Source organism: Ixodes scapularis, unplaced genomic scaffold, assembly GCF_016920785.2.
Source record: "Ixodes scapularis isolate PalLabHiFi unplaced genomic scaffold, ASM1692078v2 PGA_scaffold2__306_contigs__length_199485367, whole genome shotgun sequence".
Classification (NCBI taxonomy): domain Eukaryota; kingdom Metazoa; phylum Arthropoda; class Arachnida; order Ixodida; family Ixodidae; genus Ixodes; species Ixodes scapularis.
Window position 1 is genome coordinate 190,241,823 of NW_024609857.1, and position 25,537 is coordinate 190,267,359.

Genomic DNA, 25,537 nt, shown 5'->3' on the forward strand with positions numbered 1-25,537 from the left:
TTCACACAAGGATTAATCGAGCTCAACATGTCTAAAAAAAATTTAAAAAAGATTCTTTAATGACAGTTTTTGTTTTCCTGACAACATTTACAGCAAATATCTGAGAAGATGCAAGAATTCTGAGCTCATAGTTCTATTTTTCGCCAATGTTCCTGCTGAGCGAGAGTTCGTTCGGCCGAGGTGCGTCCGTCAGCAAACAGCTCGTGCTTGCAGCCTAGTAACGGAATCGTCATACAGGTGGCTGACACGACAGAGCTGGGAAGCAAAAATTGAAACAAAACACAAAGCAAATAAAAACAGAATAGCATTGGCTATGTGAATACATCATTAGAGCATAGCTACATTTCAAGCGGAAATGAATCAGTGACACGAGGCCATTGTGGTGCACACCATTTCAAACGCTCGAGACATGGGAATGGGGACTCGCAACCGGTTGCCCGCAAGCTGCATTTTTTCAGACCTCTAATGTAATGTGCAATGCTAAGATTACAAAAAAAAAAAAAGAAATAGATTAAAGCAAGGTGTAGCTAACTGAATTGCTCGGGAAAAACATAAAAAGTGCTTAGAAAAAAGCGGTCTAGATCTCCAAAATTAGTACTAATTTGTTCAAGTAGGTATGCAGAACAAGGAGCCAGAAAAATACTGCCTTAACTTGGGGGGTGCAACACAAATATTATGGCGCAGAGCAACTCAAACTCTTCCCAAAAAGGATTGGGGCGCCACGACGGATATTCGAGTACCATATTTTCTGGTCTACAAGCCGCACCGTTGTACAAGTAGCACACCCCTATAGGGGGCGCTTTGGAACTGACTAGCGGAGGAACTGTGAGCCGCGTTCAGCAGCCTGCGGCACCCTTTCGCGTGCGAAGGTGTGGGGGCGGAAGTGTGTACGGACAAATCTTTGGTTCTTCGAGTCGACAAGATGAGGGTGATGCCGCATGAGGCCTGGGGCAGACCTGCAAACACTCATCTACAGTAGAACCTCGTTGATACGATCTCGGTTCATACGATTTCCCGTCTCGTACGTTGAGAATCAAGGGCTCGAAAAATGTACCATAGAGTTACGACTGGTTCATACGTTTCTGGATAATACGATTTCCCGGGAAGTACGTCCAAAGTTTCGCCAAACATCGATCGGATTACACGTTTTCTGGGCAATGAGCTCCCAATCTTCGGGCAGAACGGTTGTCGCCGCACGCACCGCACGCCGAACTGGCCGAACATTCTCGATGTCTATGTGTTCGCGTTCGCTTCTCAATTTTTAGTCGTTTTCATGATAGACACGTGACTAAGAGTCACTCTCGCTTACTCCACCAAATGCTTGAAGACACCATTTAAACTGGCTACGCGACTCTGAGGATGATAAACGCTTCCCTAAAAGTAACTCTTGAGCCATGTACGGGTGGTAGTAAATGAATGAACCTGACAACTTCTTTGTTTGACATTTCGCAAGGTCGGCATTCTGCCATTTCTCTGTTGCCGTGCCGTGGTGTGCGTCAGCCTTGCGAGCGGAAACCTTTGACTTTGAGGGAAAAGTTGGACATCCTGGCAGTTGTCGACCGGGACCCTAAACGGAAAAGAATTGACGTCGCCAAGGGCCTCGGACTGCCTGCGTCGACGGTCAACACGGTCGTGTCGAAACGAAAGCAAATAGAAGAAAACGCCCTGGTCTTCGGTGCAGCGACAAAACAGGCCCGCGGAGCGAAGCACGGAGAGTTGGAGGATGTGCTGCTTAAGTGGTTTAAAAGGCTTCTGACACAACAAAAAAAAAAAAAATTTTTTTCATGCTAGGCGTTGAAATGGCATGTCAGGACATTACAAAAAAAATGTTTAACTATAGAGGTGCATAGTTTTTCTTATAAAAATAGAAATACGAGGCCCAATTCAAAGTTCCCAACAGTGCACTGTGTCATAACAGTGTACAGCAAGGTGTCGGGGCGGTCAGAAGGGAGGCATCGGCGGAAGTCACGTGAGCTGTATCCCTCCTCGTGCTTACCGCGAGCGCGTGTAATATTTTAAAAATATTTTTGTTGTTCTCCGCACCTCCACGAGCGATCCAGGCAGACAAGGTTTCCTTTATCTGTTTTTCATCGCTTAATGTTGCTGTAAAGGTAGAAGAGGAGGAGTCAGTGAATTGACGTGATCAACTACTAAGCCTAGAGGGTGCTGTGTGAGGGACGGTCCCGGTATTTCAGCAACTGAAGAAGAGATCACACTGCATGCATTTCCGAGGGACGGCAGGCATCTTCAGCCTGGAGAGTATACGATGATTCGACGACCTCGGTGTCCGAACCTTCAGCAATGCAATTGGGCGTGTCGTACGCAAGCAACCCTAATTTATGCGAGCGTTCTAAAATTTTCATTTCAAGACTTGATAGCTTCTTTTGCGCTCAGTATAGCTCTGTATCATCGGACTGATCGCATGCACTCGTACACTGGCTTGTACTCGTAACGCTTTCATCATTGACCTTACTGACTCTTCGTCCACAACTTTTACAGCACGCAAACTACAACGGTGCAGCGATAAAGAGCTAGTGGAACTGAAACTTCGTTTTCTACAATCGCTCGTAGAAAGAGCAGAAAAAAATCTTAGGCACGGTCGCGGAGAGCACGAGGAGTGAAACTCACGTGACTTCCTGCGAACCCACTTTTAGTGACGTAGGTCGATGCCTCCCTTCTGACCGCCCCGACGCCTTGCGGTACACTGTTACGTCACAGTGCGCTGGCGGGAACTTTGAATTCGGCCTCCTATTTCTATTTTTATAAAAAAAACTACGCAACTCTTTAGTGAAACAATTTTTTTGTAATGTCCTGGCATGCCATTTCAACGCCTAGCATGAAAAAAATAATTTTTTTTTTGCGTGTCAGAGGCCCTTTAAGCAAGCACGGGCGTCTGGTGTGAACTTCAACGGCAGCATTCTGCGGGAAAGGCCATGGAGATAGCAGACATCAGGGGTATCGAGGATTTCGCAGCTTCGAACGGCTGAATGGACCGATTTTGGGTTCGCCATGGCATCTCGTACCGCCAAGTGAATGGCGAAGCAGCCAGCGTGAATCCGGCGGATATTGAAAACTGGATTTCATTGCTTCCGGGCATTGCGAATGCCTACGCCCGACGCGACGTCTACAACGCCGATGAACTTGGCCTGTTTTTCAGGTTGCAACCCGCAAAGTCCCTGAGTTTGAAGGGGGAGTCGTGCCACGGCGGGAAGGTCAGCAAGGATCGAGTAACCGTGCTGCTTTGCTGCAACGAAGATGGCACGGAAATGATCAAGGCGTGGATCATTGGGAAATGGAAGAACCCGACATGCCTGAAAAACCTTGCTCGGCTTCCTTGCGTATATGAGCACAACACCAAGGCTTGGATGACCTGCAGCCTCTTCGAAGTGTTTCTGCGGTACCTCGATGGCCGACTGGGGTGCAAAGACCGGAAGGGGCTTCTCTGTTTGGATAACGTTTCAGCTCATCCCAAGGACACGTCGTTCCTGCACAACCTCCGAGTCGTCTTCCTGCCGGCGAACACAACAAGTCACCTGCAGCCTCTGGATGCTGGGATCATCAAGAACGTGAAGCACCTGTACAGAAAGTGCATCGTGCGACGCTTCTTGGCTTGCGTGTCCCGAGGCAAGGACCCCGCAAGCTCACGTTGCTTGATGCAATGCATTACCTGAATGCATCGTGGGAAAGCGTGACCAGCGAAACAGTCAAGAACTGTTTCAGGAAGTGCGGGTTTCGGCATTCGCGAGAAGTGGAGGAGCCCCGAGCTCTGTGTGAGCGGTGACCCCGACTTTTGCGAGACTGAAGATGATGACATAGACGAGGAGCTCCGGTCCGCCGGCGCGGAGCTGGCGTTCAGCAATTTCGTCGCTGTGGACGACGACGTCCCAACGTGCGACCCCCAAACCGTTGCTGACATCGTGGCGGAGTTGCGACAGGGCCAAGTTACCGGAGACGAGCACGACGATGAGGATGACGATGAGCCAGAAACTCTTTCAAGAGCTACTTTCGCTCAGGCGGTCGCTGCACTGGATGTGCTGCGGAGCTACTTTGCCACGAAAGATAACCCTGCAGCCGAGGGAGGCCTGCAGATGCTGCAGAAAGAACTGTTCCTGCCAAAAGGTCAAGGTGCGCGCCAGCAGAAGCTGACGGATGTTTTCGGCAAGTGAGGTACTGGTATAAAATGTTTTTCAGCTGCACTTACGACTTTTGTTTTTTTCCTACTGCCTAGAAATGTCAAGTTCGGATCATATGTTTTCCCGGATCGTACGTTTTTTTCCTCGCGTTTTTTTCGAAACGTATCAACGAGGTTCTACTGTATAGGGTGTCTGAAGTCACCAGGCTCAATCTAAAATGGACCGTAAAAATCGACGCCTGCATGAAGAAATCTAATAATGCCAAGGAAGGCTGACCCAAGCTGGTTGTCCCCTCTTTTTATTTTTATTTATCCATACTTGCCACGACCAATGGAGAGTTTTCCGTCAACATTTGCGGACACATTTTTCACCCAGATCCTAACGCATAACAGCTTCGCTGTATAAAATTAAAAATTATTTCTTTATTTTTTTAAATTTCAATTGTTTTTTATTGGGTTGTATCAGTTATCTTGCATTACTTTTATCAAGAACAATGCCAGCATTTTGTTTTGCACGTGAAAAAAGGCGATTGCCACGTCTGAAACAAGACTGGTCAAAAAAGAAAGCACACTAAGAGACAGAATGAAACGTTGACTGTTTAGCGATTTCAAGTTTTGTCCTAATTTCCCTTAGACTCATATTTTTTCACTTTGTGCACCATCCTAATTTTTCTTCAGAAAGTACAGACTTCACTAGATTGGAAATATCGACACACATGATAGATACTCAACGTCATTGGAGGGCATCCCTCCAACAAAATTGGCGCTGCATACCCGTGAGCATAGGACGGTATTTCAGTCCGTCCCATTGGTGCTAAAATATACAGGTGCTACTGGCACAAAAAACAAATGCAGCGCGCGAAGCAGCAGTCTAGATTATGTCAGCCATGCCGATACAGCGCGGACATGATTGGGAGACCAAACTTCTTGGGTCGTACGGCACGGGTCTATCTTTGTCACTGCCCTCAAAACGACGGCGAGTTGAGCAACCATGAAACATTGTTCCTACGAAACACGACATGACACATTAAGGCGCGTTCACACCGGCAATGTGCAGTAGTCGTGCGATAACTTCCATCGCAAAAGCAACCATCGCGGAAAAAAAGCAACTCGTTTCGAGCAGTCGCTAGCTGACTTGACTTTTTGGGATGCGATCTAGTCGTGGAGCGGCTGAGCCAATCAGCGGCATTTGGAGCGAGAGTTTTCGAGAAGCGACTTGCTCATCGTGCACGCCAATATGACCATCTAATTTTTCTGCGATGCGATCTAGTCGCAAGGCGCGAGTGCTTTACATCGCCGGTGAGAACGCACCTTCACTATTGGAGCACTTAGCGACGCAGCAGTTCATACTGTCCACCCAGTGCAACCGCACTGCTCTAACTTGTAGCCATGTCAGCCACACGGCGGCGTGCCAGTCACATTGCACGAAGTGTGTAGATGGGTGTTTTCGCAAAAATCATTCTTCGTCTCTATGTTTATTCAGCGCTGTTTCCTTTTAATATGAACCACCTGGCCCAAACCACCGCCTTTCACAAAAAAGCTGGCCTATAAGTCACACTTAAATATTTGTACAGTCAGCATGGCAAAACTGCATTGATAAGCCTGCATATGTGTATTGCGATCATGATACATGCTCAATCGAGAGCCAACATTCACGGCAACGAATCAAATAAGAAATGCAACCCCCACGCCAAAGTAGCACAATTAAAATTCATACTACAAAGAAAAAAAATATGCATATAGGTTACACCATTATATAAGATGCACTGCCAGAAATTTCACAAAAAAACAAACAAATAAAAAACACACTTATGCTCCAGGAAAAAAAAAAAATGTTAACTGTTGTTTTCCCATTTTTTTACAACCTGTCCGACTCATAATCCCAAATCTCTGAAGGCAGCAGCATTTGTAGTGTCAAAAGATGCAGGAAAAAAAAAAAAAGAGAACATTGTGGCATACCAGGTTAAAAAAATAATAAAGAAGAAGGAAGCAAACCTGTTTCTGTGCCTTATCAGGTACCTTCTTATCTTTACTGAGAGTGAGAATAGTGTCTGTGGACGCAAGATAAGTGTACAAGACAAACTGCCCTGCTGCTGCACAAGGGTTGCTCATACTATCCCACTGCTCCATAAAGGGTCTCAAATTTACTGCCACAAGATGCAGGGTTGTTTCACTGACTCTTCCAAAAACGCACTAAGGTGTTAATATTGTGAGAGCCGCCTCTGGAACCCCAGAGATAAGGCGTGGATAAATTTGTGCAATCCAATCTCTTGTTCAATGTGATTATCTAAGTACCTATGTATGTAGCCTACTCTGGAAGATGCAACCATGTAACCATGTTGGTGGAAGTAACGTAAGAAGAAAGAACAAACACATTGGAACAAAGGGAAAACACACACAACCTTTTAAGAGTCGTTGTATGTGTCCATCTTTTGTCCCTACGCATTTGTTCTTTCTACTTACGTTACATATCTGAGCGCTGACCGCTTTAAGCTTTCTTGAGTCGCACAAAACCTTTTCACAAGCTTGACGTCAATAACAAGCAGGGATGAAATATCTGAAGAAAAACATTATCACACAGAGCAAACTACTTTTGCGTTGCCTTGTTCACATGCTGGAAAATAAGAATTTAACCTTGCACCTTCTCTTATGCTGAAATTTAAAGAGTGGACAGCTTGCACTATCTAGTACAGAGAAGTAAAAAGGAACAAATAGTTCAATGAGATTTACGAGACAAATTAAGTGGCAATGCAAAAACCCAACCAAGATGTGCGAAGAAAATATGCAACTTGTTTGAACTGATAAGCACCAGTTGCCTGCAACTTAATCTCTTTCCAGAACTACGGGTGATAAAGTGTGACCTATAAATGCTAGCACAAGTTGCAAGCTCAGTGTGTCAACCAAATTAGAGAAGGAGAGTAAGTGAAGGTTATGGAGAGTTGGTCTACCAAGTTACTCCTTCAAATTTCTCACACTTTTTATAGTTTTTCCCGAAGATTTGATTAAATTTCCCGACCATCAAATAAGAAAAATTTGGAAACTGCAGCAAAAGCACTAAAATATATAAAGATTTAGATAGTGCAAATAAAGACAGGGACAAAAAGTAAACAGGACAAAAACTCTACTTCATGTCCCAATCTTTTTTTTTTTTTTAGCTATATTGTATGTTTAACTTGTAAGATGAACCAACTAGCCCAGCAACTTACCTTACTATATCTTCATATAGTAAGGTATGTTGCTGGGCTCGTTGGTTGAGTGCTTTGAAAGAAAAACAAATTTATTTAAATATCAGGGAACAGAGGTTGAACACTGACTCGAGCTGTGTTCATGTAATCACAAAGAGGTACCGTTGCTAGCCAAGATTATCTTCTGCTTGTCTCACAACATTGCTGCTATAAAAATTTTGTCAATAGAGAGTGCCCTTCCGGAAACATCAAGGAAGAATTTCTGACAGTACAAAGGGTACTACAGTGAAACCTCATTAATACATCTCCCCGGTTGTGAGGCTTTTTTTTTTTTTTTTTACTTGCATCTCCTGAAATGTGTATCAGCACTGCCATACTGTATATGACAATGTGCCAGTAGGAGGTGGTGTGGCCAACACTGACCTTATGCACAGAATGGTGTAAATGGTTTGCGGCATTAACATCTGGTGGAAGGAGCAACCAAATAGAGGCAAGAAATACTGGATGTATCTGGGAGAGAGTGGAATAGAGTTGCTGCTTCTGTAAACAAACTCCAACAAAAGCAATAAACCTTTTGCTAAATTACTAAAGCGTCAGGGAGCATGATGCAAGTGTCGTTACATGCGTTGCATGCACTGGCATCTGCAGCAGCAACTCTTCCAAAGGAAAAACCCCAAGAAAGGGAAGTTTGCGCGAGCGTTTGTGAACGATTTTTTAGTCCTGTGGGAAACTGACGTCTTGTCCTTTCATTCATCAATGACTCATATTTTAGGCATCTTTTCTAACTGTCTTTCGCCACTTGTTTTAACTCACGGAGTACCTGAAGCCCGATGTATACGATTTTTGGATTTAACTTTAACAATGTGCCCCGACCATGTATGCTGGGCTTATGAACCTCGGGCCGGCAAGCCTCTTCTGCCCCTTGAGTCCGCGCATTCAAAAATTGTAAAACGTACAATCGCGAAGACCTGCTACACAGATGCTTTGCGAAGGTCTTGCTTTCACAAAGTTCAACCTAGCTTCGATAAGCAAACTGAACGCCTCACTGTCACTGGGTTCCCCTCACACGTGCTGACAGCTGTTGCTGAGTCACTGCTCAAAGAAACCAAAACTTGGCCTGAGACGAGCGATATCCCTGCCAGCAGTAAAAAAGGACGAGAAAGAAAGAAAAAAAAAAATTCGCTGTCATTCCGTATATGCATGGCGTGGCCCACAACCTCAAACGTATTGCAGGCAGATGTGAAGTGGATGTTTTGTTCACCGCTCCTGACAAGCTTTCTAGATTGTGCCGAGCCGTTAATCCCTCTGATAGGGAGGTGAGGGCCTGCACTACGAAGCATCGCAATCGCTACGTCGCCTGCGCTGAGGGAGTTGTGTATTCCCTCCCTCGTGTCTTGTGGCAGGCGTTGTTGGCCAGGCAGGTCGCTGTCTCAACGATAGGCTAAGGGTACATGCTTACAACGTCTCTTCGACGGTTTCCGGTCACCTCGGCATGGATTGCCGTGACTGCAGATGCCAGCCTCAGTTCCAGCAGTGCGAGGTCTTAAAACGCCACCGGGACCAGCTGACACGAGAAATTTTGGAGACTCTAGAAATAGACAGATTGGGAGTCGTGTGTGTCAGCAGGCCTTCCGTTGCATTATCTAGGAAGGAGATTGATTTTCTGGCCACTTGATTAGCTTGGTTTATTTTTTTTGAGGTGATGCTTCGTTTTTGCGCTTTTACTTTTGGGTGTTTTTCAGGCTGATTTTCTTCTTTTTGTTCTCAATTGTGCATATATATTGCACTGTTGAGTTCAATAAAAATTTAGTTGAGAGTCAGCGCTCTGTCAGTGTCCTTTACCCTGTCCGTTGTCTTTTGCACTGTTTTAACCTTTTAAGTACCTTCTTTTGGTTAGTATTTATTTCAAATCTTTTATAGTGGTAAGGCGAACATGTGCAATGCGTGTACCTAATGTTCCCAGCATTCTCCTTGATGAAGAGTGGTTGTTTGGGCGAGTTGGTTTGACATCTTATACAATCGTCCCCTTCTCTGCTTTTGTCCTCGTCTTTGTTGCGCACACGATTGTATAAGAAGTTCTCCTTGATGCTCGGGCAAATTGGCAAAAGGCCTAATGACAGGGCACGATCAGGAAAAAGGTTACTCTCTGAAACAGTATGGACTGATGAGTGTCATGTGTTTGCTTTATGCCATTTCAATTCAATTGTTTTACATTTAGAGCATTTTTTTTCTTAAATTCTATCTTAGCAACAGCTTTCAGTGGCTACCGCATTTACTCGCACAATGAACGCACCTTGGCCCCAAGTCGGCTTTCAAAATTTCGACTTTTTTTTTCACTCGTGTAATAAACGCACCCCCAACTCGGACTTCAAAATTTTGACCCCCTTCCCCACACGCGCGAAATGAACGCACTCTTCTATCCTGGTGCAGCGAGGTCACGAACGCATGGGCAGCGTGGGCGAACAAAACGCCTGGTAAAAGACGTTTAAAAAATTCGCAAAGATCCAACGGAAGAAAGAAAAAAAAACATGGAGGAGCTTTTTTTTTGCACAGCGCAGTCTGGACTTCGTGTTCGCACGCCGCCGCGCGCAAGGAGGTAAGAAAGAGAAGGGGAGAAGCGCTCTAAGCGAACGAAACAGCTTGCGAAAGGCGGCAAAACCCCCCCAAAAAAGACTACGGAACTAAGAGAAAGCAAAAACAAAAAGGAGCCTTTTGCTTTTTTTTTTTGTACAGCGCAGTTTGGTTACGGGTAGGGATGCCGAGAACTTTTTTTTAATCGAAGTTTCGATGATCGAATCAAGCGGTTCGAAAGGTACGAAAGATTTCGATTTTTCGAATTGTCTATATCGTAAAATTCGACGGAAGTCGAATTGTCGAACTTGTTGAGCCAAGAATTTCGACGCTTTGCGAACCGTTGAACTTCTTACGCTAAAAAATTCAATCTTTTTCAAACTTTCGAACTAATTGCGCTGCAAAGTTCGATGCCTGTCGAACTTCCGAACTTGACTGACCAAAAAATTCGATGAATTTCGAACTTATTGATCAAGAGAATTCGAAACGTTTCGAACTTTCGAATCCTGAAAAGTCAGAATTTCGACGAACTTCGAACTTTTAGGGTAAAAGTTCGACGTTCGTCAAACTTCTAAAGACCAGCGGACGGTTTAATTTGAATTCAAGTAGTGAGGTACATCCGTAGTTTTTTTTTTTTTTCTCGAACTTTTACACGCGGTGCTGCGTTCCTTACGAAAGACAATGGCGTTTGTTTTAATGTTCTGGCATGCTGAGTTTTAAAGAAATAAATTTCCGAAGGGATGAGGAAGGACGACAGGTTTTTGATGATTATCGTTTGTGCCAGATTTGAAGCGCGCTGTAGCCGAAGCTATTTGTGGTAGAGATGTTATACTTTTTTTAAGAATGACCTATGTATAGCCTAGGTAAGTGCCGTCTTAAGATGTGATTATTGTTATTCAACGTGAGTTTCGAAGAAATGTCTAAACATGTATCTACATGCAATTATGCCCTAAACTTGATATTTATTTTCGTCTAGGTTGTTTGAGGTATCGCATTTAAATTAACACCACAGACAGTACATATTATTGCCATCTGCAGAATACAAAATAATGTACTTATTGTTTTTTTCACGTTAAGGAATAAATTAACTCATGGGCGAAGATTTCTAATAGTGTTCAAGTTCAGCACCGTCATTAAAAGAAAACTTTTTTTTTTCGCTTCACGATCCTGGGACGTGTTTCTTTTCGCCTGTACACATTTTGGTAAAAGAAACTTGTTTCGAAGTTCTGAACCTCTGAATACGTAAGAATGCAACACTTCCGGCGAATTCTTGATAGTTTTTTTTTTTTTCTCCAGCTTTTTATCCCCGCACTTATTCTTTTTATATATTTTTTTTACTTTTGGCACAGGTATTTAGGTCGAAAAGACATAGCTTTGAACTTCCGAACCACTAAGCATGTGACGAGTAGTGCCTTCTGACAACGAGTTTCTAACAATGATCATCTACGCAATCTTTTATGCATTGAAGAGCGACAGTAGCTATACATATATGCATAAATAATTTCAGATTAAAATCAGCTCGACCACGCCCTCTTTCCCCGTATTGTTTTCTTTAACAGTCCGAAATATCTGGAAGGGGGGAAGGGAACTGAAGCTCCCCGCCGCTACCCTCTTACCCCCCGTTTTTCCTCTTCCGACGCCACTTGTATGGTAGAACGCTCCTCGACCTCGTGTTGTGTCGGCTTTTTGCGAGGCGATTCCTCCGTCCCAGAAAATAAACCTCCAGGGGCCCTAAACTCGTCAAACACCAAGTTGGAGCCAAAAGTTTGCTGAGCGCACCGATAGGATGTTGGCGACAAAAGCGCCAAGTCATCGTCGTGATTGTCCGATTGGTGCGCTCCCTCAACTTCGGCCCACCTTCAGGTTTCACGAGTTTAGGCCCCCAGGACAATTACAGACTTAACTTACTATATGCCAGCGTCACTCAGGCGGCGTTCGATCGGATTACTACCAGCGTGCAACGGGGTAGGGGGGCGGTTTGCCAGATCACTTCAAGGTTTTTCTGAACCTCAACCACCTGCCTGCCCCTGGCCGTTTCGAACTGGACGAGTCTCGTAAAACAGTGTGTTCATGTGATCACTACTGCATGATGCAAGTTAAAGACCACCCCCCCCCCCCCCCCCCCCCCCCCCCCCCCCCCGGGCTGGAGGTCACAATTACTGATCCATGGTCACACGTCACTCTGCACTGGCAAATATTCCAGCACATCCGGGACACTCGTTGTCTCATTTAATTGCCTTACCAACTTCGCAGAATCTATATATCACACCCTAACTTTTCTAAACTTGATGCTGCGAAAGCCAGTGAGTCGTGAAAACGTTATTTGAAACAAACTGTGGAGGAACTTGAAAACCGGACTTCGAACTTTGAAAACTTGGACTAGAAAGGAAATCAAAATCTTCGAAGTTTTTTTTCGAATTTAGCGTTAAAAGAGAATCGAAACCTCCAACTTTCAGAACTTTATGCACAAGGAAATTCGAAATATTTGAATTGTTTGAACTTCACGTCTATAAAAATTCGAAGCGTTCAAAGTTTTCGAATTTTATTTACAAAGAATTTCGAAATCTTCGAATTTATCGAACCTGAAGTAAAAAAAATATTCGTAATATTCGAATCCAAAATTTTAGAAACCGTGAAAGCTTCGAACTTTTCGAATTCGAAACTCCACTGTGATCGAAAGTTGCGAATTTTTCGAATTCGAACCTCGGTCAATACGAAAATATCAAAATATTTTGAAATCGAACCTCAGTTCGCTTCGCAAATATCGAAACCTTTCGAAATCGAACTAGGGGTGGTTCGCGACATCCCTAGTTACGGGGGGTCGCGCGCCGTGCGCAAGGAGGTAAGAAAGAGTAGCGGAGAAGCCCTCTAACCAAACAAAACAGCTTGCAAAAGGCAACAACAACAAAAAAAAAACCACGAAATTAAGAAAAAACAAAAAAAGTTTTTTTTTTTTTTTTTTGCACAGCGCAGTTTGGTTAGGGGGGTCGTGCGTCGCGCGCAAGGAAATAAGAAAGATAAGCGGAGGCGCCTTGCCTAAGCAACGCCTAACAAAACAGCCTGCGAAAAGCAAAAAAAAAAAAAAAAAAAAAAAAAAAAAAACCCAAGGGATTAAGAAAAAAAGAAAACAAAAAGTAGCTTCTTTTTTTTGCGCAGTTTAGTTTGGTTACGGGGTCGGCCGCCGCGCGCAAAGAGATAAGAAGTTACTTCGATTTTTCAGGATAAAAGGTCCGTTCTGTATGCGAGTAAATACGGACGCAAACATTTTACTTCGCGTAATGACCCCCCCCCCCCCCCCCACCCCAACTTTGCATCGATTTTTGCGGAAAAAAAGTGTGTTCATTCTGCGAGTAAGTACGGTACATCTGGCAACACATCGCCTTTTCAACAGTTCTGTAGCTAGGGCACTTTGTTCGGCCTCCTGTTTGCTTTTTTTGCGTGTTCCACAAACCAAACCAAGTTTGGAAGAACCCCAGGCACCCTTAAAGGGACAATGAAGGCAATTTCGGAGATCTTTTTGGCGATTGAACTGGGTTCCAGGCGCGTCTCAGGCCACGTTGCCCAAATTTCAGCCGAAACCGGCGCTTGTGTGCCGCGCAAATCAATTAAACAGTCGCGGTAACAATCATACCGGGATCGACTGGGGCGACGCCCCAAGAGTTGCGGGAGAAGCCAGGAGAAGCGGAGCTCACGTGATCGATGCGGGGCCAAGGAGCGCGACGTCACAAGAGACGCGCCAGCGATTGGCCGAAACGGGAAACGTGCCCTCCGTCACGTTTTGGTTCGCGTTTTTTAGAAATACTGTTCTACTTTCCGCTTGAATAACCATCAAAAGTATAAATCGGACCGGAAATGATTACTAAACCGTAAATAAAGCAGCATCATTGTTTTTTTCTTTGCTACGCTGGACACGAAACCGGCAACGAGCAACTATGGGCCAACAAATAAAATTAAAAAATAACACGGTACTCGAAAGATTTTGCAAAATGTAGCTGTAGATGGCTGTTCTAACGGTCGACTGAAGACCAGTATTCGTTCGGGCGACGCTAGTTTTCACGTGTGGGTTGCTGTTTGTGTTCTTTGACGACGAAAAGAGGAAGTCCGCGAAGGAACCGGATCCCGGAACGGCGGGATCGCTGCCGCTTTCCCCTCGGCATCTCCCCCGCGTCCGTCCTTCGGCATGCGGGCCGCTCGTTGCCAACTGGGCGGTCTCCGTCGGGTGATGGCAGAGGCCGCCGCACACGCACTCCCGTTCCGTTGGTGTTCGGTCACTGAACGGAAGCTCGAACTCGCTCGCGAGAGCGGCATTCGTCCATGTTGACAGAGTCGGCGCAACGACCGCGCCACCGCGCTGCTATGACCCACCGCGGTAACCAGAGTCTCGATCTCCTAAATACTACCGATACCGACTATTCACACTTGACGTCACTCCCTACGTCACCTCCGTTTTCGGAGGCCCAGAAACGAGACTGGAGATGGTTCAGTTTCGGTTTCTTTACTTCTTTCGTAGGCACATAAATGGAAAGGAATGATGCACCAGAAAAGAACAATCACATGTCACTGCAGCAGGGCAAAAGCCACCCCCCCTGGAAGTAGGGCAATTCTGCGGCGAACTGTGTGTTTAATTATACCTTTTTTTTGTGTAAATTTCACTACAAAAAATTAATGAAGGAAAGAGTGCAGTTGTTGCTACTGCAGAACAAAAATATTTACGAGTCGTTGCAGTGTTCAGACTTAATTTTAGCATGTGCTCAGTCCGGCATTAATTTGAAAGTTTTTAATTAATCCTATTTTCTGAAAGAGCAGAAGAAACTGAGCCTAAAGCAGCAAATACATTTCCCCAAAATATTTTAAATAATTTTTATCGTGGAATTACGATACCACCGAAACCGAAACTGACCTGGTCTACCATGTTGTTGTGACATCAGATGTTGTATAAACATAAGCACATAGACAGCTTGAGTCTGTTTCGCCCAGCGTCCGGGACAGTCAGAAGGCCGTCACGATCGTCCATGGGGAAGAATGGACTAGGACTCGTCGAGCTTGTCTTAGTCAGGCAATGACCGGCAAATGTATCAAGGTTTTCAGCACAAGATTTTGCATGATTCACTGTTCGCATTCGATCCGCCACCATAGTCTCCAAGGGGACCTCCCGTGAGGGCTGCATTCCCGATCCGCCGACATGTGGACCCAGATGCCGCTTCGAAGTAGAATGGCACGGAAGGTTTTATTTGCTAGCGAAGTGTGAACTGTTTTCCAGCACGACACGGTCGCTAGGCGTCAGCGTTCACGTTGGACTGCTCAGATTCACTTCTGTAGCAAACATTTCTCGGTCGGAAACGAACAGGATGCCACTATGCTGCATTTCTTGGTGGTGTTATTGCACCCCACAAACCAATCACCAATTCCCCCCACCCTTCATTATATGCCGCAAACAGCCTAAAGCAGATGCAATGTCCCAAATTACAGACGCTCGCCATCGCCACAACGCACAACGCCGCAGAACAAGGAGCGTCGTCTGCTTTCGGATACAACCTTTGACGTCGCGAGTGACCCCGCTCGTCGTCGCCGATAGAGCGGCAGCAAGTGATTCGGAGGTGTATGCGTAAACCTCAAAAATCATTTTCTGCGCAGAAAATTTAATACTTCGGTTCAATATTTTGTAGACATACTCACGGGTGGATAGTTAGAACATGGTGCAAATTTTATGAATATCAATGATCATCAGTGTTTCACCACAGCTCCCCATAAAAAGCCACCAGGCCCGTCCAGTTCAGATTAAAGAAGAGCTTCTTTGACAGTGACATTGTCATTGACGTATTTTCACTTCACAACCGAAACTACAGAAAACCCAATATGAAAATTACTACACGTTGCACGTGTGATTGGTCGAAGGGACCAACAAACCAACAGCCACTAGAAGGGCATGCATGTGATGGTTGTCAAGAGAGGGAGTTGCAGCGGCTGTTCCTGCTTAATCGGGCGGTCGCTAGCGCTGCCTACTGGCCTTTGCTACTCAGCACAAAGGCTGTCCACACCACCGCATGCTGCGCCCTGATGCTTCGTTGCACATTCCCGCGCCACCATTATTAGTCCTTTTTTCTGGTTTAGCCGACATTTTTACGATTTCTCCGAAATTTTTTTATACTTTTCGATACTCTTTAAAATTCCCTCCAGGGCAATTCCATGCTTTCGAGGTTGGTAGGCACCCCGATGCTAAGAATTAGCCGTAACTGTAACGCCAAGAACCAACATTTCCCTCGTTTTATGATACAAATAATTCTTCCTGCGAACCTTTCGTCAACAATCACTGCTGGTGGAAGCTAAATTCCACCAGCGGTGTACAGCGCTGCACCAGCGGAGAGCTGGTGCAAGTGCATGATGGAAAAGGACAACACAGAAGTCTCAACTTCTGTGTTTGATTATGTCACTACTGAACGAACCGTCGTAACTAGGCAAGACACAGGGGTATTTTTCTCCTTTCACGGTCGACAGATGACAAAAGCTAAATGTAAATTTTTACCACAAATAAACAGCCAAAAAAAGAAAAGCATGTTCAAGTTACCCCGCAAGGTTGAATCCTTTGCGCTATCTGATTTTGATTTGAGCAGGTGAACTGCAGTTCCAACCGTAAAATGCACGACAAACTCTCGATTAAAAAAAACTACGCCGCCCCTACCAAACGGGTCAAATGAAGTTTCATCCACGGAGACAGAAACCCATCTTAGATGTGTAGGAAGAAAAAGAATCAATCCCCGCCAACATTCGGCAAAGAATAACGCACCGTGCGATCGTTGGAGAGAGAACAGGAATATTCACGCACAGTTCCTTTCCTGTCACGTCTGCAAAAAGCACAGCCGCTTTCTTGCGCTAGCTTCATGCTCCGAGACAAAATTTTCCGCACAGCTGCAGATAAACAGATCGTATCAAAAAGATTTCACTTTCTCGTAAAGAACTCCGGCATGGAATGAGAACAAAAAAAAAAAAAAAGATCCTGCGAGTGAGCTACTGACGAGAAGACGGGAATAGTCTACAGTCACTGAGAGAATGATAACAGCGGGGAAGCCTTTCGGCCATCCCGCTTCTAGCACGAGTCTCCTACCTCCGATAACACTTCGGCGTTTCGTAAGCCTCGTCTGTGCACGCGCAACCAAAGCACGGCGGAAGCCAACGTGTGCTGGAGGTTGGACAACTCTGTCCATCAACACGAGAGAAACGTGTCTTCGGCGACCCCGTCCCATTCAGGCGACTGCCGGGAAACGTGTTTTTGTCGCCTGGAATCCCCGTTCGCCAAATCGCTGTCTTATGGCGGAGAACGCCCGGTCATGCCGCGCTGACGGCCTAGCCAACACAAGGAACACTCTGCCACCCTGATTGTTTACCATCGTTCGTGTGCAGCGCTGGAAATGTGACTCTACAAAGTGCTAGTGCATTTGAAGGACCGGAATATACCACAGTATGGCATCAACCAGTGACTGTGACTGGAAAGCTCGACAGGGGTAGTACATTGGAACAAATGTAAAAAGAAGGGTCACGGTTGGTATTATGCGAACCGAGTTACAAGAATCGAACGGCGATAAGCCACTCTAGCCGACCGCTCTAGCCGACCGCTCTAGCCGACCAAGGCTAGAGCGACCCGTTCACGAGACCGACCCCTCCACAAACTCCACCTCTCTTCTCTGTAAATATTGTAATATTAACCTTTTTCTTAATCTCTCTCCTAACGATATTACTAACTACAGCATTTTTCGCTCCTTATTTTATCAAAATGTTTTTCATTCGCTGATGAAGCAGCTAGCCCTAACCAAAAAAGGTGAGATTGCTGCCATGTTCGTGGTTTACGCCACCGTATGCATGAAGTGTTTCTGTCCAGTTCTGTCTTTCGTACAATTACACTTTCTAGTGTAAAATTGAATCAACTCGGTCGTGAAACTGCCCATAGAAGCTGCTTCCACAAATGGTTCCCTCCCTCCCTCCCTCCCTCCCTCCCTCCCTCCCTCCCTCCCTCCCTCCCTCCCCTCCCCCTCTCCCCACCCCCCCCTAAGGTCCATGCCCCGTAGTTCAATATACCACCGTTTTGGAGACCGCTGCTACGGTGACTACGGCACACTCTATGGAATACGCAGGTTTTGAAGCCCAGCGTCTAGATGGCGCTTCACCATACCAAATGGAATACAGTATGGTGTTTCAAAAAACAGGTAGCATTAGAGAGCCCAGATTGAAGAGAGTTTCCATCTCAAACCCCGGGGAGCGTTTGTAATTCAGTGGCAGATGCCTTTTGCAGGGATTGGTCGCAAGTGCGCATGCTCTCACGACCAAATCTCGCGTGGCGAGGAGGAAAGTGGGCGGAAAGGCAGAGACGTCTGCAGACGATCGGCGCTTACGGCACCTCTTTGCGGCCCATATTGCAGACGTGGCCGATAAACCACGTGGCCCCGGTTGAGCAGTTGGACACTTTCTGTAGTACGGCTCTTTAAAATATTAATAACGGGAAGAACATAACACACGAAGACGGACAAGACCCCCTCCTCTATCTTCGGTAAAAAAAAGACACCGGCCCTTCGGAGTCGTCATTAAGACTCTGCTTCCACTTGGGAAATCGTCTTGTCCGTCCTTGTGTTTTATGCTCTTCCCATTATTTATGCTACACTTACCAGCATGCTCTCTATTTCAAGTAGGCTCTTTATGGCACACGTAAGGGGGAGAGGGGGGTACGTTCCTCTGCGGGTGTTGGTAGACCCTCTGATGACCGTAGCAGACGCAACACAAACAGAACGGGGAGCGTGGCCCTCACCTTGAGGAAGTCCTTGGCCAGCCGGTTGAGGTCCGCCGCCTCCAGGTGGGCGATCTCGTCCCAGTACAGGTGCAGGACTGAGGCGCCCCCATTGGGGTGGACCTCCCTGCGCACAAAGCGTCCCAACCGCAGGTGCCCAAACTCAGACGAGGGCAGCAGGCGCGGCACCTGGGACCAGGGTCCCAGCGCAAAGGACGGGGCGGAGGACGGCGCACCGTGCCGGTCCTTCTTGCACTGGACGCCCACGTTGCGCTGCACGGCGCACCTGCGCTTGCAGCGCGAGCACACTCCGCCGCCCGACGACGTGCCGCCCTTGCTCGGGGACGTTGCGGGGGGAGTGGCGGCCGTGGCCACTGAGGGCGCCGCGGAAACTGTGGCGACTGTGGAGGCTGCGAGCACCTTGTGTTTGGCTGCGGACTCCTTGGGGGCTGCCAGATACTGCATCGAAAAAAGAGAGGAACTGAGTCCCTGCAACAGAAAGGGACAGGCTAACATGCAGACTGCGAGAACAGCGTGAAATTAACTTTTATTTTAGAGAAAAGACAACAAAATATTCTGGCTGGAATCGGAGTTGAGGATTGGGAGGACGGGGGTTTATAGCCTTCCGAGTTGTTACGGCTGCTGGAATCAGAAAGAGAGAAAGAAAAAAGAGAGAGAGAGAGGAAAGGGGGGGGGGGGCGGCAAGATGCAGCTACTGAGACTTTCCGGAGGGTCCTGATCAGAATCTGTTACCACAGCAATCCTAAGCTCCATCTAATTATGCCGTTATCAGCGGCGATTTACACAAAATGTTGACCTCTGGACAATGTGCGTCCCTGAACGTATTAAAAATTACGGAACCTCGATCAACCCGACAAAGACCAAGGACCACAGACTATGTCTCGCACAAACCACCCCACAATGCGACGTCATGCTGTTCTTGCCGGCACGTTTTGCCGGGAGCAGGATGCTTCCAGAGTAGCTGCGCTACACATCTCAGTGTCTATAGGCGTTAGCAAGTACGACCTTTGGGCGCCACCATCTTGCTGCTAGTGTGGATAGATTGTCCGATAGTCGAGCATTGCCGAGGCCATGGGTGCACCTCAGCAATGCCCGACTATCAGTGGATCTATCCACGCCAGCAGCAAGATGCCGGCACCCAGAGGCTGTACTTGCAAACACTTATAGTGTCCAACTGCCACCGCACCGACTCAGGTTTAAGCCCTGCTGTGTTTTTCTAACTCTTTCTTACTTTGTGTAAAATTTTTAGCATGTCACCCGTTCATGCTTTTCCTTATAGAAAACGACCCATAAAACACATGCTGCATTAATTTATGCGGTGCTCCTTAGCCGACTTCCAAAGTAAAGTAAATCTTCACAAGACTTGGTGAATGCATTAATTTCTATGCGTTCTGAGCAGATTGTGGTGGTATAATTTGCAGCAAAACGATATTGATGAAGGAGTTAACTGTGTCACAGCAGCGAGTGTAACACGGTCGCTTTCCTTTCTTCAACCATGTTGAGGACTAGCCAGTGACCCACCTTTCTTTCGTAGGAAAGAGTGAGACTCTGGAAAGTTCTTCGGCAGTCACAAATGTCCACGTCTGTTACGAGATAAAAAAAAATTCTCCGTCTCCATAAGGCAAGTCATGGTTGATACAGCCAGCAAATTGACCACCGTCTTGCTGCAATCACGGGCTGTACGCTACCCCTTCTGCCTAATTTATTTACACAGGTGGATGTCAAGTTCAAAATGATGTCAAAAATACTTCTCGGCCAGAGAACTATAAGAGCCAATGGCAACTGGCAAAGAATCCAAGACTCTGTACTTGACTGTTTTTCCAACGAAGGCACGAAGCAGGTACAATCATGAGTGACTCGAACATAAACATATTCGACGGAAGCCCGTCTGGATGGGTTGAAGCGACGAAAATAAAATATAACCACCAACCGTGCCCTAAAGATTTGGGGTCCAGACGTTCCAAAACAATTTGGTTTGTTCTTCAGGGGTTGACTATTTACAAATGAGGAGCGGCAGCTTCGTCTTCTTCTATGGTGGTGGCTGTTTTAACTTCTTTGTTGGGTAACCTGGTCTGCTGTCACGATTCCATATGAAGCCTTTGGCAGAAGTTCGTCTCTACACTCGTGACAATGGTGTTTTTGGAGTCGATGCGGTCAGCCTTGTCTTCACAGTGTTCTGCAACAGAGCTGTGCTCAAATTTGCGTACATCGTGTTTGTGTTGGAGAATTCCTTCGTGCAGGTTCTTTGTTTCGCCAACGTATGTGACCAAGCACTCCTTGCATGAAATATTGTACATCCCACCTTGCACATTTTTTTTTTTTTCTTGGTAGGTGCGAGGTTTTTTGGTTAATGCCATCCTTTGTTAGCACACGGGCCAGAGTTTCGCTAATTTCTGGTATGTAGGAAACGCAGATGCGGGTGTTTGGGTGAGGCTGCCTACTATTGCGTGCCTGCAGGTTACGATGATCGTGACTTTGACGACGAGCTACACAACGGATGAAGCTGCTCATGTAACCGTTCTTCCTAAGATCGGTGACTGCTTTTTCTTTTTTTTTTCTTTTTTTTAAACCTGTCTCTGAGGAGCAGATGTTCCTAGCTCCGGACAGGAGGGTTGTAGCCACTAAGCCTTGCGAATCGTAGGACAGTTTAAGTCGAAACGGGGGTGGTGCCCAGTGTGGACCAGTTTTCTGTACACAGCAAACTTCAGGTGTTCTCCGGTCACTTTATAAGTACATCCAGAAACAGTATGGTGTTGTCCTTTTCTCCCTCCACGGTGAACTGGATGGCCGGCCCGACCGAGTTTAGATGTGCCAGAAAATTGTTAACCTCTGAAGTTTTCAAAATACAGAAACAATCATTCACGTAGAGCGGGAATTTTGTGGGGCTTGCGGAAGTTGACTGCAACGCCTTTCATTCAATGGCTTCCGTCGTCAGAGTTGCTGCGGTGAAGTAGATTGACGCGCCCACTGCCGTTCCGCTGGTCTGGATGTAGAATTCTCCTTGAAGCTGAAGAAAGTACTGCTTACGCAGAACTCAGGGAGGCGGAGGAGTTCATCTACGCTAAGGCTAGTCCTTTCGTTGAAGTCTTTTTCTTTCTCGAGAGCGGTCCTAGCTGTGGCGACTGCCAGGGGAACTGGGACGCTCGTGGAGAGATATGGCATCAAAGGATACGAGGCTGTCATCTGTGGTGGCCTTTAGTTGAGAAACAAGCTCCACGAAATGGTCAACGTTGAGCACATATGTCGGGGGGTTTCTGATGAGGGGGGAAAATAGCGTGGTGAAGATGGTTTGCTAGCGCTCGAAGCGTGGAGGTCGTAGAGTCCACAATGGGCCAGAGAGTCAATCCGACTCAAAGTGACATACCGTAAAGACCAGAAAAATGTGCCACAGAACACTGGCAAAACCTACCTTGTTCGTAGGATACCGTATTTTCAGGACTATAGTCCGCACCCTGTGTATAGTCCGCGAAAGCAAATTGGGGTCAAAAATGAAAGTTTTTGCTTAGATAGTCCGCGCCCGGTGCATAGCCCGCATGTGGTGCATAGTCCGCACGTGGTGCATAGTTCGCCCTTAGTGCCTAATCTGAACGTAATAATTATCATACACAGCACACCTTGACAAATGCCTGCTGTACTAGATCACAAAGAAACTTGTATCATACATAAATCACTATTAATATACTCTGTTAGCCATAAAATCCTCCGCATCTTGTCACACTGAACTATCTAGAAAATACAAAACCTAGATCACACATGTAGATAGTCTGCACCGAGTAAAATTTCAACTACTAAACATGTATAGTCCGCGGACCAGTGTTGCCAACTCAAAAATTAAAAACCCGCAGTCGGAATCCCGAAAACCGCTAAAAAACCGCTAAATCCAAAACACAGCACAAAACAACTTTTTATACACTTTTTTTTTTGCTTTAATTCTTGTATAATAACAGTATAGATCATATCATATATAGATCATATAAGGTATAATAACAGTATAGATCATATCAATGCCATCTGAAAGGAAGCTTTCCTTTTGTTTTGACTAGAAATCTGTCACGCCACGCCACAGTTCACAGTTCACCCGGGTGATCCAAAGTCGAAATTGCAGAGTGAGCGCATACAAACATCGCAAGGGACCCTTCAGCAGTGCGTGACTAGTCAGATCCGTTCAACTCGTAGAGTGGTCTGCTACCAGAGGAGAAAGGTGCAGCGGCCGAAACATGCTTCTTCGTTGCAGCGTGCGCGACCAAATCCACATTCTTCGCAGATAGTTCTGTTTTGAAATAGCGGCACCTGGCTCGTCTGCTATCATCAGGAACCTCCAGTAGCCAGTCTTTAAGTTTGGGGTCTTATAGCCAGTCTTTTCTAAACTTTTGAGCGTACTTCACCACGCCCATTTCATGAAACAGTGACAAAAACATCAAAGGGAAATTGGAACATTCATGCTGTTCAAACGTGCGCGCACAAAACAGGGAGGCACGGTCCGACATTCGTCGCCTTAATGATTTGATGACGTCACAGGCGTTACTCTCACAAACCAGAACATTACTGAGAGTAAGCGAAGACGACTGTGGCTTATTATCCTTGTCTTTATGGATATGAAAGGTGCATAGTTGACAGTAAATCGATATAACTTGAATATCGATAAAAAACCGCCAAGGTTTCATATAACCGGCTAAAAATCCCGCCGCCCGCAAAACAATAATTTACCCCGCTAAACAGAACCAAAAACCGCTAAGTTTAGCGGGAAAACCACTAAATTGGCAACACTGCCGCGGACTATAGTAAAAAAAATATGGTACTTCCGCAAACCAAATTTTACCCTTCGAGTTGGTGCCGAATGTGAGCAAATTCTACCACACTTGTGGTTCTAGTGGCACTCTTTTAAAAACCTGGACAAATCTTAGAAATCTTGCTTGTAAGAGTTTGAAATAACAGTGTCATGCTCTGTACATCTTCAAACTGATGACAAGCAAAAGTTCAGATTTATGTGTATATATGTAGCCTTTATGTGTTCAGCCTTTCTATTTATGTGCATATGTAGTGCATATATAGACTTTCAGATACCTGAGCAGATCATATATGCATATCGACACTGCTAAGTTGTGCAGTTCTAGACATTTGTAAATATACAGGACGCTAAGGTGAAGTTCTCAAACCCTTAGCCCAAGAAAAAATAAAAAAAAAATGTATGTGACTCTTTGTTCTAAAGTGATCCCAACTCACAACCACTCCCCCCTCTGCCTCTACACATGGGACTAAAATATCCTTTCCATGCCAGTAAGGTTCCACGGTTCGCTTCCACATGGTGCTACAGCTGCGTCTCTGCGAAACACAATGGGCTTCTGATGTAGTGACGCCTCCAATTCCAAGCTTGAGCAAAACACAGCTGGTTTCTTGTCAACAGGGGCAGTACATCTGATTACAGAAAGTTACGAAAATCTACGTACGGAAAGCTAACGAGACAACAGACGGCCTAGTTTGCCTCAAAAACATGCAAAAACAATGTAGCAAAATTGCCACTGTGAGTTATGCACTCATAAACGAGTATGAAATACCCTAAAACAATTATCTCTCACAGTGGTAATGGGCATACATGTCTGCAGCCTGTTTAGTGTTCGGCAGATGCATATGAATATGTCCGCAGAACACACTAGAAAGGCTGCAGATATGTACGCCCACTAGCACTCTGCTAAAGCACAATATTAGGAAATTTCATACTTGTATACAAGTACCTGACTTACTGAACACTGAAAAGCTTAAAAAAAAAATAAAAGAAGAAGATATTACACATTTTTAGTTTTTAGTAGGTATTCTTGATAGGCTTAATTGTTTCTGCAAAATGTTTGGGTCAGTCAACAAGTCCTGGTAGGGCTCTTGAAAGACACAAGCTGATTGATGGACACTCTTAAACAGAATTTAAGAGCAGACTCTGCTGACTACAGAGTAAGGCGACAGATGTACCTAACCAAACTTCCGGATCATGCGCCAGGCTTAGGAAGTCGCGTGCAACCTCTCGTACAACTTCCAGCACTCTCACAGCATGGAAGAAAGCTTTCTGCTTCACAACACCTAATTTCTAAGTGCAACCAAGGCACAGAATGCGAGAAGCAGTGCAGTGATCCTCAAAATGTAATGTAAGCTTCCTTCTGAAGTAATGTACAGGGTGGTGCATGGCAGACTAAACACCTGCCACCGATCACAGCTTCATTAACAGCTGTATCATGTTAGGGAGGTGGGGTGGGCCTCAGGTGTCTTGCCAGATGAGTGGCTTACGGCACGTGTCGTACCGGTTTTCAAAACAAAGGGGACCCTTTATTGCTGCGCAATTACTGACCTTAAAGGAGCTGTGCAACAGTTTCAGTGCTTTGCTTAAATAATTGTGGAGTTGGTGTCTCGGCTTTTCTTAAGTAAAGAACAAAAACCGCTTTTGTCTGCATGTCCTAGTTTTATTTTAAAAATGGACAAAGATTGAGGTTTTCGGCACCTCTCAACTGCTTCACCGTCTTTCGAGTCACGTGCGCTGTGACGTCAATGGGGGTCGCACGGGGTTCCGGTGAAGCTCTCTCTCTAGAGCCATCAGTGAGCAGTGAGAACTCATCTGCTTGCGACCGCGTGACCACGTGCTGGTGGGCGCAGTGCAAACAATATGGTGAAAGGAGGAAAGTCTCATCCGGGTCCGGCCATACCCGTCCGGCCCTGTCCCCCTCCCTCTCCGGCTTCTGGCAGCTGTTTGCGGTAGAAGAGAGAGCTGACGGTTCTGTGGACCTAGGATAGAAGGCGCCACTAAAACTCCGTATAATAAAAGTTTTGTTGATGATACCAGGTTTTTGACACATTTGTATTTATGTTGGAACG

The 25,537-nt window shown here is 45.9% G+C and overlaps 1 protein-coding gene across 2 annotated transcripts in view; it reads right to left on the minus strand.

Annotated features, from left to right (window-relative positions):
• The window catches only part of LOC8036079, a 73,364-nt gene that overhangs the window by 25,359 nt on the left and 22,468 nt on the right, over positions 1-25,537 (minus strand). For both annotated transcript variants that reach the window (XM_040208381.3, XM_040208382.3), the window contains exon 3: positions 18,683-19,120. In XM_040208381.3, the coding sequence (XP_040064315.1) occupies positions 18,683-19,120 (438 nt within the window). The remainder of the gene's footprint in view (positions 1-18,682; positions 19,121-25,537) is intronic.